The sequence below is a fragment of the Amborella trichopoda genome, chromosome 8 (assembly GCF_054954075.1).
Source record: "Amborella trichopoda isolate Santa Cruz 75 chromosome 8, AtrichopodaSantaCruz75HAP2 v2.0, whole genome shotgun sequence".
In the NCBI taxonomy this organism is placed as follows: Eukaryota; Viridiplantae; Streptophyta; class Magnoliopsida; order Amborellales; family Amborellaceae; genus Amborella; species Amborella trichopoda.
In genome coordinates, this window is record NC_142343.1 from 771,879 (window position 1) to 788,128 (window position 16,250).

The 16,250-nt window shown below is 35.6% G+C and overlaps 1 protein-coding gene across 16 annotated transcripts; it reads left to right on the forward strand.

Annotated features, from left to right (window-relative positions):
- Window positions 1–1,989: 1,989 nt before the first annotated feature.
- On the forward strand, window positions 1,990–13,983 carry LOC18437935 (EKC/KEOPS complex subunit tprkb-like protein). 16 transcript variants are annotated; one of them, XR_002281565.2, is made up of 9 exons: window positions 1,990–2,271; window positions 2,483–2,538; window positions 8,204–8,295; window positions 9,259–9,325; window positions 10,904–11,026; window positions 11,150–11,233; window positions 12,709–12,819; window positions 13,399–13,485; window positions 13,655–13,983. XR_002281565.2 is itself a non-coding variant. In XM_011626451.3 (8 exons), exons 3-8 carry the CDS (start codon window positions 8,228–8,230, stop codon window positions 13,739–13,741), a joined length of 516 nt encoding a protein of 171 aa, XP_011624753.1. In that variant the 5' UTR covers window positions 1,990–2,271; window positions 2,483–2,538; window positions 8,204–8,227; the 3' UTR covers window positions 13,742–13,983. The 16 variants fall into 16 exon arrangements, 10 of the variants coding, with proteins under 10 accessions (XP_011624753.1, XP_088729219.1, XP_011624755.1 ...); XR_016060195.1 differs by lacking the exon at window positions 2,483–2,538 and adding an exon at window positions 6,644–6,989; XR_016060196.1 differs by having other exon boundaries at window positions 1,990–2,178.
- The last annotated feature ends 2,267 nt before the right edge of the window (window positions 13,984–16,250 follow it).

Genomic DNA, 16,250 nt, shown 5'->3' on the forward strand with positions numbered 1-16,250 from the left:
ATATATATATATATAATATTTATATGACAATGTTATTCCAATTTATCAATTTTATTTTCTCTTAGCTTCCTATTCTTTTCCAAGATATAAAAAATTACAGAAACCACAAGTTCAAAAGGAAAAAGAAAAATAAAGAAATAATCAAGGTCAACTATTATGCTCTGTAATTTCTCATTATTCCAACAATCTCAATTCTATGTCCACAAATTTCAGAAAAAATATCTTATTTTTCCATGAATGCTTTTAACAGTGGCTCATATGTCCACAAATTTCAGAAAAAATACCTTATTTTTCCATGAATGCTTTTAACAGTGGCTCATTTGGTTTGCTAAACTGGAAGCCCTAAACCAATTCTTGGGATGCTCGTAAGAAGCGCATGGTACGTTAAGGCAGGGCTTGCCAAAATCATTTGGACTTCTACGTATCCATCAAAATTTGAAAGCAAAATATAACAGAAATGGTTGGTGTTAAGTCCAATGGAAAATTATATATAAGAGATGCAATGCATACAAATTTAACTTTGATTACTATTTTTGCAATGCTGGCGGAAATAGGGGTGGCAATGGACCCGAACCCAAGGGGTAGACCCGATCCAGGTATGAGTATGGGTTCAAAAATTAGAGGTCGAGTCGGGGTCCAAATCTTGGATCCGAATACAATTTGGGCATGGATATGGGTCCGGGTACAAGTCTGGTAATTTATTTGGGTCCTAATATATGAAATATATTTAAATATAATTAACTATATAAATATTTTAACTTTGGGTCGAGTCCAGTCGGGTCTAGATCTCACATACTATGTTTCATATCCAACCTATTGTCACCTGTAGGTGGAAAGCCTTTATGTTTTGGGAGTTGGGAGATCATTTATCTTTCGTAAAAAGAGGCCACAATTATTTCTAACCTGAGACGTTAAATTATATGAGTGTGTGGTGAAGTTTGAGAATTTTCTTTTTGAACTGTAAGTCTAATTGATGACACACTTGTAATCATAGGATTTAAAATTCAAATGACAATAATGATTATGATCTCTTTGTACTAAATATAAACAGTATCTTTATACACCATTCCTTACGTTTTTCTACATCTGTATAAATATTTGTCCTCATCCAAGAAAGATACGAATTTTGATTAGGCCTAGGACAGGCTTTCAATTTGGTCCAGGTTCAAATAAATTGGGCCAGATTAGGGCTAGCATTCGCTTGCCCCAAAAATATTAAAATTATATATTTTTTTTCATATTTATATAAGGACCAGCATTACCTGGTGTGGCCCAATTTTTCGGGCTGGACCGGTCTCGAACCTTGCTATCATGGACTAAGGTCGAGTTTTTAGGAGGTCGGACCTACGTTGCATAGCTTTGAGCTAGGCTGGGGCTAGAGGCTGGCCCAACCTAAAACGTGGCACATAGAATTTCAATATAACAAATTACGTAACGTATATAGGATATTATTATGATTATTAATTCAACAATTGTAATATTTATTACTTATAAAAAAAAATTAATATTAAATAATTATTCTTATGTTATTAGAATAGATTAATATGAGCTATCCAAAAAATAGATTAATATTATTTAGTTAAATTTATAATAGTACAGCATAATTATTTTATTTATGAATAACAAAATTATATTTAATATTTTTTATAAGAAGTGAATTGTTATGTTATTACAATAGTCAAAGTAAGATTATTATTATTCGTATATATATATTCTCATGAGGTAAAAAAAAAACTGTAAAATTAAAAAATTAATGTGGAATATATCTTTATAATATTATCATTAATAAAGACAAGCTTTTTTTATTTTGAAGTTTTATTAACCATTGATTTAAAATATAAAGCTGAGATTAAATGACTTAAGCGGTGACAAACGGGGGTACGGGCGCAACCGATACCACTATCTAAAGCCCGTACAAGAGAGAGGATTCGGGGCACGGGCTAAACCGGTAACCCTATCAAATGGACCGTACCAGAGAGAAGAAGGGTTAACCATGTCCCATGTTACAGATGGAGCGCTGTCGAGAAAAGGGGAAGCAGAGAGAGAGAGAGAGAGAGAGAGAGTGCTGTAGAAAAGGGGAAGCCGAGAGAAAGAGAAAGCGCGGGAGAAGAAGGGGAAGCCATTGATCAAGAAAAAAAGTGCAGAGAAGAGGAGATAACCAACAAACTAGAGAAGAAGGTAGAGTCTATAAGATATAGATTTTAAGCTCTCCTCATATTGTATACTCATTCATGGCCTCTCACAAAAGGGGATTTTGCTGACATAAATCAGGTAGGTTTTGGGATTGTATTTCTTTTCATATAAAGTTGTATTGAGTTTCTTATTTTTGTTTATTTTCAATGCACGAAAAATATATTTTTGAGAATGTTTTTGGATTGGGCCTAAAGACTTCAGGATCATTGCCCAACCTTCTTTCTTAGGTCAGCTCCTTTCTGGTTTTTGTGAGGGATTAAACCCTAAAATTTTTATGTTTGTATTGTAGATTGCTCGTTGTTCAGTGCTGGTTCTCTGCTATTCCTTTATTCAGCTTAAAATTTGGTAATGGTCTTTCGGGGTTCTGATTTTTTTTTGTTTTTGAATAGAAGTTCAATCTGATTGAGCTAAGAGAGAGTGAGAGAGAGAGAGAGAGAGAGAGAGAGAGAGAGAGAGTATTTTCTGGTTTTTTATGATGTTATTGTAATTTTTCCTTGTTTTACTGGGGACGGAAGAAATTATTAAGAGTTGGCTCAGTGTTTATAGAAAATCTTTTGCTGCTTTAAATTTGTTGTTTTAAATAGAGGTTTAAGGTTTAGCAGCTTGCCAGCAATGGTACTAGGTGCAGCTTTATAAACTGCCTAATTTTAGCATGGATAATGAAGGGGTAAGTGGTAAGAGTTCAGAAGATCATTTTTTTGACTGAACAACTTCAGAAGATCATTTTTTTTAATTGAGTACTTAGTGAGAAGGATCTTTTGGCCGATTTGTACTTTCCATCTATTTTGTTGCATCTCAATTTGTTGATTATTGGTTCCATTAAGGAGACAGATGGCACAATGCCATGCTCATAGCTCACCCCATTAAAAAAAAACGATCTTCTGAACTCTACCATTTACCCCATTAAGGAGAAGATCACACAATGCCATGCTCATAGCTCACCACATTAAAAATAAAAAATGGTCTTCTGAGCTCTACCAGTTACCCCATTATGGAGAGGACGACATTATAGCATGCTCATAGCTCACCCCATTAAAAAAAAAAATAAGAAAAAGAAAGAAGAAGAGTAGAATGTAATGTTCTTCCCCCAAGAAGGAGTAAATTTTGAAGGGTTTTAGACACTGGTTCTAAGGTAAGGGTTTAGTGATTTCTTTTTCTGTTCTACGTGGATTTGATGGGGGTAATCTGATTGGCATTGTTGTTTTTCTTTTCTTAATACGTTAAAATCAATCGGTAAGAGTTTAGTGATTGTCTTTTCTGTTCCTGGTGGATTTGATGGGGGTAATCTGATCGGCATTGTTGTTTTTCTTTTCTTTATACATTCAAATCAATAGAACGTTGACATTTTGAATGCAGTCGGATTCTACATTCTTATGCAAGAATTTCTTTACTGTGTCTTCTCTTTGTCATTTTTTTGGGTTGGCTCTGTGTCCTCTTTGTCATTTTTTTGGGTTGGCTCTGTGTCCTCTTTGTCATTTTTTTGGGTTGGCTCTGTGTCCTCTTTGTCATTTTTTTGGGTTGGCTCTTTGTCCTCTTTGTCATTAGCTTTTCCTTTATTTTGGTATGCGGATCCCAAAAAGTATAGAGAGCTATGACATTCCATATGAGCTGTTCTATGGGAGAAGTGGGTTCTTGTGGGCTTGCGCTTTCTTGAACCATCACATTGGTCCTGGAACAATTTCTTCTGATGTTACTGTAAGGGATTATTTCTCTGTTCTTTTATTGATCATACCTGGGAAGTCTGTGGTCTTGGAACAATTTCTTCATAGGAACAATTTGGTGAAGTTTGGATAGTCGACTCATAATTTTCACTTCTAGAAGGTCCGGATCTAACATCCCTAACTTCAACAAATTGTTCCTATGAAGGCCTCGGTTGGTATTCAACGTACCATTGATACCATTCAAATGCTTCTCCGTCCACGTTAAAAGATGCAATGGTTAGCTATTGATCTGGAGGTACTTGATGATAATTAAAATATTGTTTGGCTTTGAAAAGCCAATCAGCTGGGTTAATTCCATCAAAATGAGGAAATTCTAACCTCATGGTACCCATTTGGATGCCTCCATTGCTACCATATGTTTGCTCAGCTCCAGTGAGAATGTGTGATTGTCCTGTTGATCCTTCAGGGCCCCTAGGTACTCCTCTCCATTCTTCCAATCGGTGTCTAATTTCAGCAAGCAATGCTTCATGTCTTTCAGAAGTTTCTCTAATCACTCCTGGGAGTTTTGCGAGCTAAACATTCGTTGCTCTATCCCCACGTCATGCTCTGCTACCAGATTGTTATGTTCTAAATTTTGGGTCCTCAAAGACAAGGATAAGATAACCTTTTTTTTACCTCGAGCTATGGTGTCTGAGTGTTGAGAGCATTGCTCAAAAGGAAAAAGAACAAAATTAAGGAGGATAATCTCAGAAGGGAGATTGCATTGGCGCAATTTGATAATTCCATATCTCCTTCCTTAGCTTCTTCACATTCTTAAATAAATAAAAAATACCCCACTTGACTACAATACTTCCTACTAAATAGCCATGATCTACTAATAGCAATTGACCTCCTACTAAATAGCCATAATCTACAAACAACAATTGATCTCCTACTAAATAGCCATGATCTACTAACAACAACTGACTCTAACGTTAACCTTAGACTCCAACGGTTACATTGACTTATTCAGTTCAATTAGCTATTCCTACCTACTAGGAACTGACAACATCCCACATGGAACATGGCTTGCATACATGGGAAACAAAAATCAGAAAATAAGTTATCATATCAATGTGGGATGATCACACATTCTCGCTAGAGTGAAAATTATGCCGGTCGACTACCCGAACTTCTCCAAACACATACAGTAATGGAGTATGAAAAAGAGTTCCAAAAGGCTATCTAACAAAGTCAAGGGGCTTTTAGAAGGCTATCTGATTGATGTATATCTCAGTAGATTAAAAGATGGAATAAGGGTTGGAGTTCAAAAGCTGAATCCTACTACCCTTCCTGAAACCTACTACCCTTCCTGAAGCCTTTAGGTTGGCACGACTACAAGAGGAAGAGGTTATTGTAAGGCGAAGATCATTGAGGCCTGAAGTTCCACGACCTAGGCCAACGACAACCACCAGCCCTGTTAAGAATCCGGTACCCGTAATCAAATGCTTAACTCCAGCTGAAGCTAGAGATAGAAGAGAGAAAGGGTTGTGCTACCATTGTGATGAAAGGTTCACTCCCTTTCATAAATGTAAAACCCAACAATTGTTTTGGGTAGAAGGACTACAACAAGATTGAAAAGAGGACGATGATGAACCTGAGTTGAAAGCTACCCGTGAGGAAATAAAAGAGGGAGAAGATCTGGATGAAGCACCCCAAATCTCCTTACACGCAATAGGTGGCACTAGAGCTCCCCAAACCATGAGAATTTTGGGAACATTAAGACATTATCCTCTCACCATCTTAATTGATAGTGGGTCTACGCATAATTTTATTGACCCCATTATCATCCGGAGAGCACAACGACCTACTCAATCTGATGCCACATTTGAAGTGATAGTGGCAAATGGAGAAAGGTCGAAGGGGAATGGACGATGCAAAGAAGTACTCATTCATTCACAAGGAGTCCCAATCAAGGCTGATTTCTATCATTGGGAGCTCAATGGCTTAGAACTTTGGGACCGATCTTCCGGGACTTTTCTTTCTTGTCCATGTCATTCAAGGAGGCAGAAAAAGAGTTATTGTTAAAGGGAATTGCAGCTGCAAATTCACAAATCGTTGGACTCAGCCAAATGACTAAGGAGATGAGGAGGTCGAGTAAGGCCTATGTCCTACAATTTCATAGCGTGGACATGGTAAGCAAGCCAAACTTACCAAATCCAACGATCCAACAGGTGTTAGATGGCTTGGAAGATGTATTCAGCATGCCACAAGCATTGCCACCTACCAAATCTCAAAATCATCAAATTCCACTCATTGAAGGCACCCAACCCATCAGTGTGAGGCCATGCAGGTATCCCTATTTCCATAAAACTGAAACAGAAAAAATTGTTAAAGAATTATTGAATTCTGGACTGATCATGCCTGGTGTATCGCCATTCTCATTTCCAATACTCTTGATAAGGAAAGCCACTGTGAAGGATAAGTTCCTTATACCTGTGATTGATAAATTGTGGGATGAATTAAGGGGTTCTGAAATTTTTACAAAACTAGATTTAAGGTCTGGCTACCATCAAATTCGAGTGAAGAAGGAAGACATTCCTAAGACTGTTTTTAGAACTCATGAGGATCACTATGAATTTCTAGTGATGCCCTTTGGGTTGACAAATGCTCCTTATACTTTTCAGTCCTTAATAAATGATATATTTAGACCTTATTTGCACAAATTTATACACTTCAAAAAAAAATTGTACTAGTCTTTTTTTATTACATTTTGGTGTGTAGTAGAAATTTTTCTTGTGCATTTACAGCATCTAAAGATTGTGTTGGAGGTCTTGCGCAAAAATCAACTCTTTGCTAAGGCAAGCAAGTGTATGTTGGGGAACAGTAAAGTCAACTACTTGGGACACATCATCTCAAAAGATGGAGTTGCAGTCGACCAACAAAATCCAAAGCATGGTGAATTGGCCGAAACCCACATCTCTTCAGGCTTTAAGAGGATTTTTAGGCCTAACAGACTATTACCGGAAGTTTATTAAGGGGTATGGGAAAATTGCAGCCCCCTTAATTGCTCTATTAAAGAAGAATGCTTGGGGATGGAATCATGGTGCAGATCAAGCCTTCCAACAGCTCAAGACAGCCATGACGCATGCCCCAGTATTATCTCTCTCTGATTTTTCTCAACCATTTGTGATTGTGTGTGATGCAAGTGGATCGGGTATTGGAGCGGTTCTAATGCAGACAAGCCGACCCATTGCTTATCTTAGTCATGCCTTACATGGTCATGACCTCTCTCTCTCCACATATGAGAAGGAATTGCTTGCTATCATTATAGCCATTAAAAAATGGAGGCCCTGCATTGTAGGAAGGACTTGTGACTAGAACAGATAAAAAAAAGCTTGAAATTCTTGCTTAAACAGAAAATAAATTGTCATACAACAAGAGTTTACTCTCTTTCCTTGCCATCGATTATTTTTACTTTCTCATTCGAAACTTCATTAATTAAAAGGAAACCATGAAAAGCAGAGTTTCACCAGATTACATGTCAATCTTTCTACACAGTAATGGGATCGTGTGCTTTATGAAACCTGATGTTCCAAATTAGGTGCTGATGGCTAGCTTACTAACAGTTAATTCTGAAATTCTCACGATTTGGATTTGTATTTCAGCTTATCCACAATTTCGAAATCTTGCCAATTATACCCCCTGAAGGCTCCAAGGCCTTTCTATCTTCTACTCTTCAATTTCAAGTGGAAGGTTACTGAAATATCAACGACATTTTAAGTATAAATATTGGTCTAGGTTAAAGGTGATTTGTAAGTGGATTGTTGAATTCTATTTTGGTCTATCAATATTCAACCTTAAAATGATCTACAAAATAAGATCTGGATCATTTGGTTTTTTTATCATATTATGAATGTCTTATTTCCAAGAAATCGTATTTAGTGGGATATGTACTAATATGCAATCATCAACTTCTGAAATGAATGCCTAAAATGGTTTAACAATAATCTGCTAGATCCTGGTTTCCAACTTGCTTGATCCAAATAGGGGATTTATATACTGGGTTCTTCCAAAAGCTACCCAAAAAGCATTGTTGCTAAAATCAGTTTTACATATACTAGAATCTGCATACTCATGCATATCCAGGTTTTGCAAATACCAGGTCTCAAATGACCCATTAGTGTTTTGAGGATCTAACATGTCATTCTCTCTCTCTCTCTCACTCTCTAAAACTCCAAAAATAAAAGTAAAGGTCCTTTGTTTTCTAACTTAAAACCCTACATCCTTGCATATGATGTATATGAGAACACTTTCATCCTTTAGCTCACAATTCCTCCACTCCCTTTTGTAACTTTCTCTTACTTCAGGAGAGAGAGCGAGTTTCCTAAGCAATGAAGGAGTTTCGTGTTAATGGCAGCACTCTGACCCTTGCCCTTTTCACCCAAGCTACCAACAGCAAGTAAGTCATTCCAACAATGGAGAAAACCCCAACTTTGATCTCTTTTATTCAATTATTTGTTCATTTGTTTCATAAAATGTAGGAACTTGGAACAGAAGTAATTGCTTAAAATTTTTGAAATATTTTCTTTTTTTTTAAGAGAAAAAACGGTTTCCATGATTTGAGTTCCATGTCTTTTTTCTTTTCTTAGTTATGAATTCGGTTATTCTGAATTGGGTTTATCATGAAGGTGTCCTGCCTTGGTTTATGTTAACTGGTTTTGTGTAACGTTGCAAATATGGGTTTTAAAGCATGGGAAAACAATTTCGAATTCAATTTACTATTATAGACAACAGGCTAAATTTTTGCTTAATTTCAGTTATAAATCATTTCTATCAATTTATTAAAGAGAACCAAGTTAAATATTTACTGATTATCAGGAAGAGATCTTGTGGTCAATTTGCTAGAGAAAGCCAAGTTAAGTTTCCCAAAATGCACTATAGTATGAATAAGAAGAGATCATTTCATCAATTTATTGGAAAAAATAAAAAGGTTTATGTCACACTTTCAGCAATTTTATGGACCACTGGATTGCATTTTTATCATTTTGCTAAGGAGAACCAGGCTTAATATTTACTTAATATCAGTAAGAGATCATTGGATTAATTTACTGAAGAAAACAAAGTTAAGTTTCAAGTTGATATGAATTAGAAGAGATCATTGCATCAATTTAATAAAGAAAATAGGTTTGATATCTGACACTTTTGCAATCTCATGAATCATTCAATTGCATTTTTATCACTTTGTTAAAGGGAATCAGGCTGAATTTTTACTCAATATCGATGAGAGAGCATGTGATCAATTTACTAAAGAAACCCAAGTTAAGTTTTGACTTAATATGAGGGATCATTTCATCAATTTATTGAAGAAATTCAACTGGAATATGTGACACTTTATGCACTTTCATGAATCATTGGATTGCAGGGAACTTCTAGAATCTATGCAAGCTGGGACTCTCGAACCAGAAGTAGCATTTCTCAATGCATCACTTGTATATTATCTTCCCCAGTGATATGAAAGTAGCCAATCTTGTTTAGTGATTAGTAGGCAACACATTTCCTTTTTATTTGGAGTATTTACTGTGACAAGTTTTTCTTTATTTCTCTGGTTTTTGCTGTCCACTTCTCTCTTTTTAGTCTATGGGTCTTTACTATTTGTTTGGTACTTAATTGAAATTTTTTCCTCCTTTTTTTATGGGAATTTACTGGGTGACTGGTTGGTTTCATACGCTGAGTATGTGCACATTGGTCCCCATGTTCCCATTTCATATTTTTTTTTTTTCTTTTTTCTTTTTGGAATACAGGGTCTCTCTCTCTCTCTCTCTCTCTCTCTCTCTCTCTCTCTCTCTATATATATATATATATATATATATATATATATATGGAAGATGCTAGGGCAAGGCCATGGGCTCATGGAACAGTATAAGCCCAATGGGAATCTGGGCCAATCTGACGGTCAGGACTGTATATCGGTAATATAATTTTAATATTTTTTATATAAATCCAAATAGCATGAAATTTGGAGCATAAAATCTTCTTATCAAGGCGCACCTAATAAAAATATTAAAAAAATAATTCACATAAAATAAATTAACCAAAATACCCCTAGAACTTTTCAGGGGTATTTTGGTTAATTTAATTTATGCGAATTATTTTTTTGATATTTTTATTATATTTGACTTTTTTTGAAAAATAGACGTTCCAAATTTTAAGTAATTTGGATTTGTAAAAAAAAAATTAATTACGAAATACAATTGTGATCATTGGATTGGTCCAGATTCAATCTGGGCCGTTGGGCTTACACTGTTTCATGAGCCCATGGGCTGACATGAGCTTTTTCTATATATATATATATATATATATATGTGGAAAATGACCCTGTGAGCCAGTGGGCTCACAAGAAAAAATGAGCCCAACGGTTCAAATTGAATCTGGGCCGATCTAACGATCACGGATGTCCGGTAATGTTTGAATTTTTATTTGTTTTCTACAAATCCAAATCATTTGAATTTTAGGTGTCTGTTCTTCTCATCAAGCCGCACCTAATAAAAATATAAAAAAACATAATCCGCAAAAACAATTGACCAAAATACCCCCGAAACTTTATGGGGGTATTTTGGTCAATGTTTTTCATGTAAAATATTTTTTTGATATTTTTTGAAGATTCACCTATTTTTTATGAATACAAGCGTAAAATTTCAAGTAATTTGGATTTATGGAAAAACAATTAAAATTCAAACACTATTAGACATCCGTGATCATCAGATCGACCGAGTTTCAATCTGAGCTGTTGGACTCATTTTTACTTGTGAGCCCACTGGCTCACAGGATCATTTTCCATATATATATATATATATATATATATATATATGAGGATTTATGGCCTCACTGAGGGTTTATGGCCTCACTGAGGGTATGGCCTTTAATAGTGTAGAATGGCGGACCAGGTCTGCCAAAAGAGAATGTATTCTGTTTGCACTTGGCCTTTCTCTTGTTGTCCTTTAAAGAGATTCTTACTTTGATTTTTACTGTCTCTAGTAACATGTACTTTTGACCAATGAATCCTACAGATACCAGATGTTTTCCCTGTTCTGGCTGCTGCCCACAAAACCATCTTAGCGAAATCAAGGGATATGTTGACTACACGAACTCTTCATTCAGAGCTTGTCTATAATTACTCAGGATCTAAACATGTATCCGCTGTATCAAAACCTATATTTAAATACACCTCTTTTATTTCTGTTTTACTTTCTGGAATGATCCTTGCTTATTTTAGCTTTCATCGAAAAGGCTTTGGAATTTTAACATGCCTTTAGATCACTGAGTCTTTAAAGAGATGTGGAATTTCTGAGGATTCAAGCTATATCTTGGCTGCCCGTTTTGATGCTTCACCAGATGAGGTGAGCAATAGTAATGTATTGTACATTTGTAATGTTGATGGTTTGGTTTGGCCGATAGAACTTCTTTTCTTACACCTTATGATATAATGAAGTTCTTTTTATAACTTAGTTGGGTTCTGTGGGTGCACAATTTCTTTATGATCTGTAATACATTTATGTTTAATACATTGCATATACTTGTTGAACTTACATGCATTGTATTATCAATGTACTATCAATCCATTTATAGAATCTTCTTTGGGTTGTTCAGTGATTGCAGTTATGCTTTAAAACTTGTTTCTTGACTACTGGCTCTAGATTATAAAGAAAACTGAAGTACTGACTCGATGTAAAAGAAATTATTTTCCTATTGAATATATACTAATATTCAATTCAAATGGATTATGCAATTCCTTGATCATGTATAATACTCTTATTTTATGCATCTCATAGGCTTGTTGAATGTACATTCATTGATATATAAGTCCATCCATAGCACATCTTTGGGTTGGTGAATGACTTCAATATTTCTCTTAAAACCTATTTCTGGACTTCCTTGCCCCGGCTTCTCAGGAGAATTGAAGAACAACAAGATAGATAAGATAGGAATGAAGATTTTTATTTGCTTAGGAATGATTTAAATTTGTCGGATGTAAAGGACAGGGAAGGAACCATAACTTCAGGCAAACGTAAGATGGAAACGGAGAGGAACCATAACTTTACGCAACAACTAAAAAATAATAATGACAATGATAATAACTTTTAGGTGAACTTGGTATTTTTTTGTCATTCCTTTTTCCTGTCTCTTCTCATTTGATGAGAGTGAGAGATTATTTGTACTAAGACATGGTGCCGAATATGTACATGTCTACTTTACAATTCCTTATTTAATGCTAACCCAATAGGCTAATACAAGGTTCTGTCAACAACGTGTAAACCTTATGCCGTCTTGCACTTGGAACACCATTTCTATGGTGCTAACAGCTATTGTGTTTGAGCTCTTATCTAAAGAGAACTAGAGAGGCTATACCTCTATAGGGTCATTCTGTTTGCTTCTATGCTCCTAGTGTATTCCTTGCCTAGGCACAGGTGGGCTATCCTGGTGGGAGCCTACTACATGGGCACCTAGTACCTTGACTGAGGTCCCATTCCACCTGGGATGCGTTGTGTGCGTATTCGTGCACACATATGCATGTGTGTTGTGCTCTGCTTGGGTGTTTGTGTGTGGCGCACACAGAGAGAGAGAGAGAGAGAGAGAGTATGAATGTTGTTTGTGGTGCATTTATGAAAGAGAGCGAGAGAGAGATTATGTTATGTTTTTTGTGGCATGTTTGAGAGAGAGATGGGATATGTTGTGTATGTGTGTTTGTTGTTCATTTGTTGTCCTGTCTCTCTCAGTGGGGGTTTTATGGTAGAAACAATTCCCCCCCCTCTTTCTTTCTCCTTTTCTCTGGGCTGCATCCAATTATCTAATTCTCTTCGCTATTTGGCCGAAGCCTTCGGATTTTAGGCATAAACCGAAGAGAAGCAAAGCTTGGTGCTGCCGCTTCGGTCAAATTCGGACCGCTTCGGTCAAATTCAGACTGCTTCGGCCAGCGAAGAAATAGGTATATAATTTTTTTCGTTATTTTGTATATATAACCATCTAATTTATTTATACTAAATTAAAAAAAAAAAGTCCGAAGTCTTCTCTCGAATCAGCTGAAGCACCGAATTGCTTCATTTTTCTCATCAAACCGAAGAAGACTCCGAAGCGAATCTGACAACATTGGCTGCATCAAGTAGGAGGCAGCTGTGGGCAGCCTTATGCTGTTTAAAACACTGCAAGCTGCCATGCTTAGGTGCATGAGCTACACAAGATTTCATAGCAAATACATACCCTGTTTTTGTCTTCTTTTGAAGTGGAATACAGATAATTCCTGCTCGCGTTATGAATTCATATTAGCATGCTGAATACCGTCTCTGAATCAGAGCTCTCTTTCTCTCTCTCTCTCTCTCTCTCACACACACACACACACACACACAGAGACACACATATTCTGTGTCTGTGTGTGCACATGTATGTGAGTGTGATTGTTAATATTATGAGCCTTTCCAGTTTTAAGCTTTACTTTCTTAATTTCCTTGAAGTTTAGTAATAGTTATATAATTACACAGTGCTGACCGAGTGTTCTTTGATTTGCTAGTTGACAGCTATAGAAAAGCTTATCCATGGAAAAAAGATCGATCTTGATGAGTTAGAAGGACGAGCAAACAAGGCCCAAATTCAAAAGGTATGATCATAAGTGATTCTGTTCGAGCACCCCATATTCTTCATACTATCTCCTGGGTTAAATTATTCCGTGTTTTCTTAAATGGCATTGGTACAATTTCATCAATTAAATCATCAGCTTATTTCTTGTTATAAAAGCCATTTGTTAATTTTATTTTATTGTAATACAGCATTACAAGATTTCGGGCCAGGAGTTGGGAATATCCTCATTGGCAGATGCAATCGCATGTCGTATTGCTGCAAGAGATGCGTTATGAGCAATTTCATTCCAGGCAACAGATTTATGTTTTACTTTCTCCTCTTTTCTTTTGGGTGTTCTCTCTTTGCTTGAGGTCTCAGGAATATGTATACAAGAACTGGGTATTTACTCTGGTTCTTTTGGGACTGTAAGGTTAGACTTTCTTTTACGGTTGTCAAATTTAAAATTTGAAAGAGAAACGGATGGTTGTCAAATTTAAAATTTGAAAGAGAACTGATGCATGCTTCTTTGGTTTCGCAATTGTATTTTAGAAGGTAACGGATGGCATCATCGTCATCAGAGTTTTTTCCCAATTAATTGGAAGGTAACAGAGGGCATATTTATTATTAATTGGTTACACTTCTCTAATGGATTTGTTTGTTGTACTCCAAAATTTTGCAGACATGTTAATCTGGTTCAGGAAAAAAAAGAGGAATTTGTATAGAAAGGAGAAAATGGGTCAGCTACTCTCTAAACCATCACATATTTCCCCCTAAAGTTTCCATTTTTATCCCCTAAAAGTGGTTTTTGAGCTCCTAAAGGCTCCAAATCTACTCCATCTAATGGACAGTGTAGACCAAATGTAGAGACACTAGTCAAGATGGAGCATTTTTAGGGTTCCCAAATCCATTTTTTGATAGTCATGATTTTTTTGTGGAAGTAAATGATGTGCATGGTTTGGGTTTTCAAATTTGCGAAATTATGGAAAAGTGGGTGTGACTCTAGATCCATTTGTAGGGTCGGTCATATGTCAAAACAACCATTTCTTGTTGATTGTTGAGGTGCATTGTACTGCGACAGTATAAGATTGACATCTTATATCAAATTTTTTCTTTATATAAACAGTAACCTTGTTGGTATAATGGATCTAGTGGGGTTTGGGTTGAGCCTGGCTCGGACTTGAAATGACAAACGAGAGGGGGCACCTACCCCCAGTCAGTCCATGTCAACCAGATTCGTACCTTATCTATGGGGTTTACTCGGGTTTGGTGTGTGTGTAACTGTGTATATAAACTATAAGACCATTTTTCTTTTGAGTCGCAATTATTCTAAGCCATCCATCGGATGTCAAATCTTAAGAGTTTAGGATGTGTTGCAAAGGCCCAGAATTTTTTTTTGGAATTTTTAGCTAGGTCAATGGCACATTCCAGCCATCCAAAAGACAAATGTTTTTCTTCTATATACATGTGTGGGTACGGTTTGTATAGAGCCAAGGCTCTAAACAATCCAAGTAAAGCACACTTTCAAATAGTGTCGAGAAAAGTGGTTTCAATATAGAAAATCTTTGTGATAGCCTTAAAATATATTTTTATTTTTAATTATAAAATTTAAAGCTTAAAAAATAGTGCAAATCAAGCCGATCTATGAAAACTTGAAAATATTGAAAATTGACCGATCAAAAATGTGTTACTAGATGCACTATTTCCAAACTCAAAATCTATTTTTTTTCTTCATGTTCATGCATCTTGATGTCGAGATAATTTGAGGATATTTAGGCATCAAAACAAGCTCTTTTAGTGAAATTTTTGATGTGGTCTCTAATTTGAATGTTTAGAGCCTCGGCTATATATATATATATATATAGATTTCATGGAAGAATTCTATACTAATATAATGAAACCCTATTAAAAAATCATGTCAGAGCAATTTATTTGACCCTAAACTTTAGATATACATTTTTTTTATTCTAATGAAAAATTGAAAAAAAAATAAAAATAAAAAATTCAAAAGCACATCCTAAAAAGTGTGTTTTCAGCCCAAGTAAAATAGGATGTCCATTTTGTTAAGACGTTTAGATCTAGGTTTTAGAGGGAATTTTTTCCCTTTCCAAAATTTTTTGATGGCTTTATCGTCATTACATGAACAATATTAAAAAAGAAAAACATATTTTTTAGTTTGTAGAGGTCTAGATGATCTACATACTTTATTGGAGGGGGGGGGGGCTTATTTAAACTATATGTAAAGTGCATATTGAATTTTATTTTTTGGGGTTATATAAATACCATAAACATGATTATCTAGAAGTGTGGTTTTATTATATTAAAATGACATGGTAACATATAATTGTTCTTCTCCATATATAAGAACAAAAATGCTTCTCTACAGCTACAGGTGAAGTGAATAGTATTTTCTCCCCTGCATAATAGGTCCATTACAATTTAATGTTAAAAATCGACTACCACCTAAATACTATATTCATGATGGTATTTCAACGGACGTACTATATTCGTGATGGTATCGTAACAGACGTACTATGTCCATGGTGATAGCGCAACATAATAGGTCCATGGTAATCGATTTTTCCCCTACCGTTTATAAACAGAGAATGGTGAGCCTATTGTGTAGGGCTTTCCAAATTAAAAAAAATGTGGAGTATATTAGGTTTGATTGATCCTAACATCAAATTCAAACGTATGGACCCGTACTAGGACCATAAACTGGACCTGAACTCATACCCGGGTCCTTTACCAGATTCCAGCCCAATATTATTGAGGTAATAAGTAAGTAAATTTGATTACATCAACAAT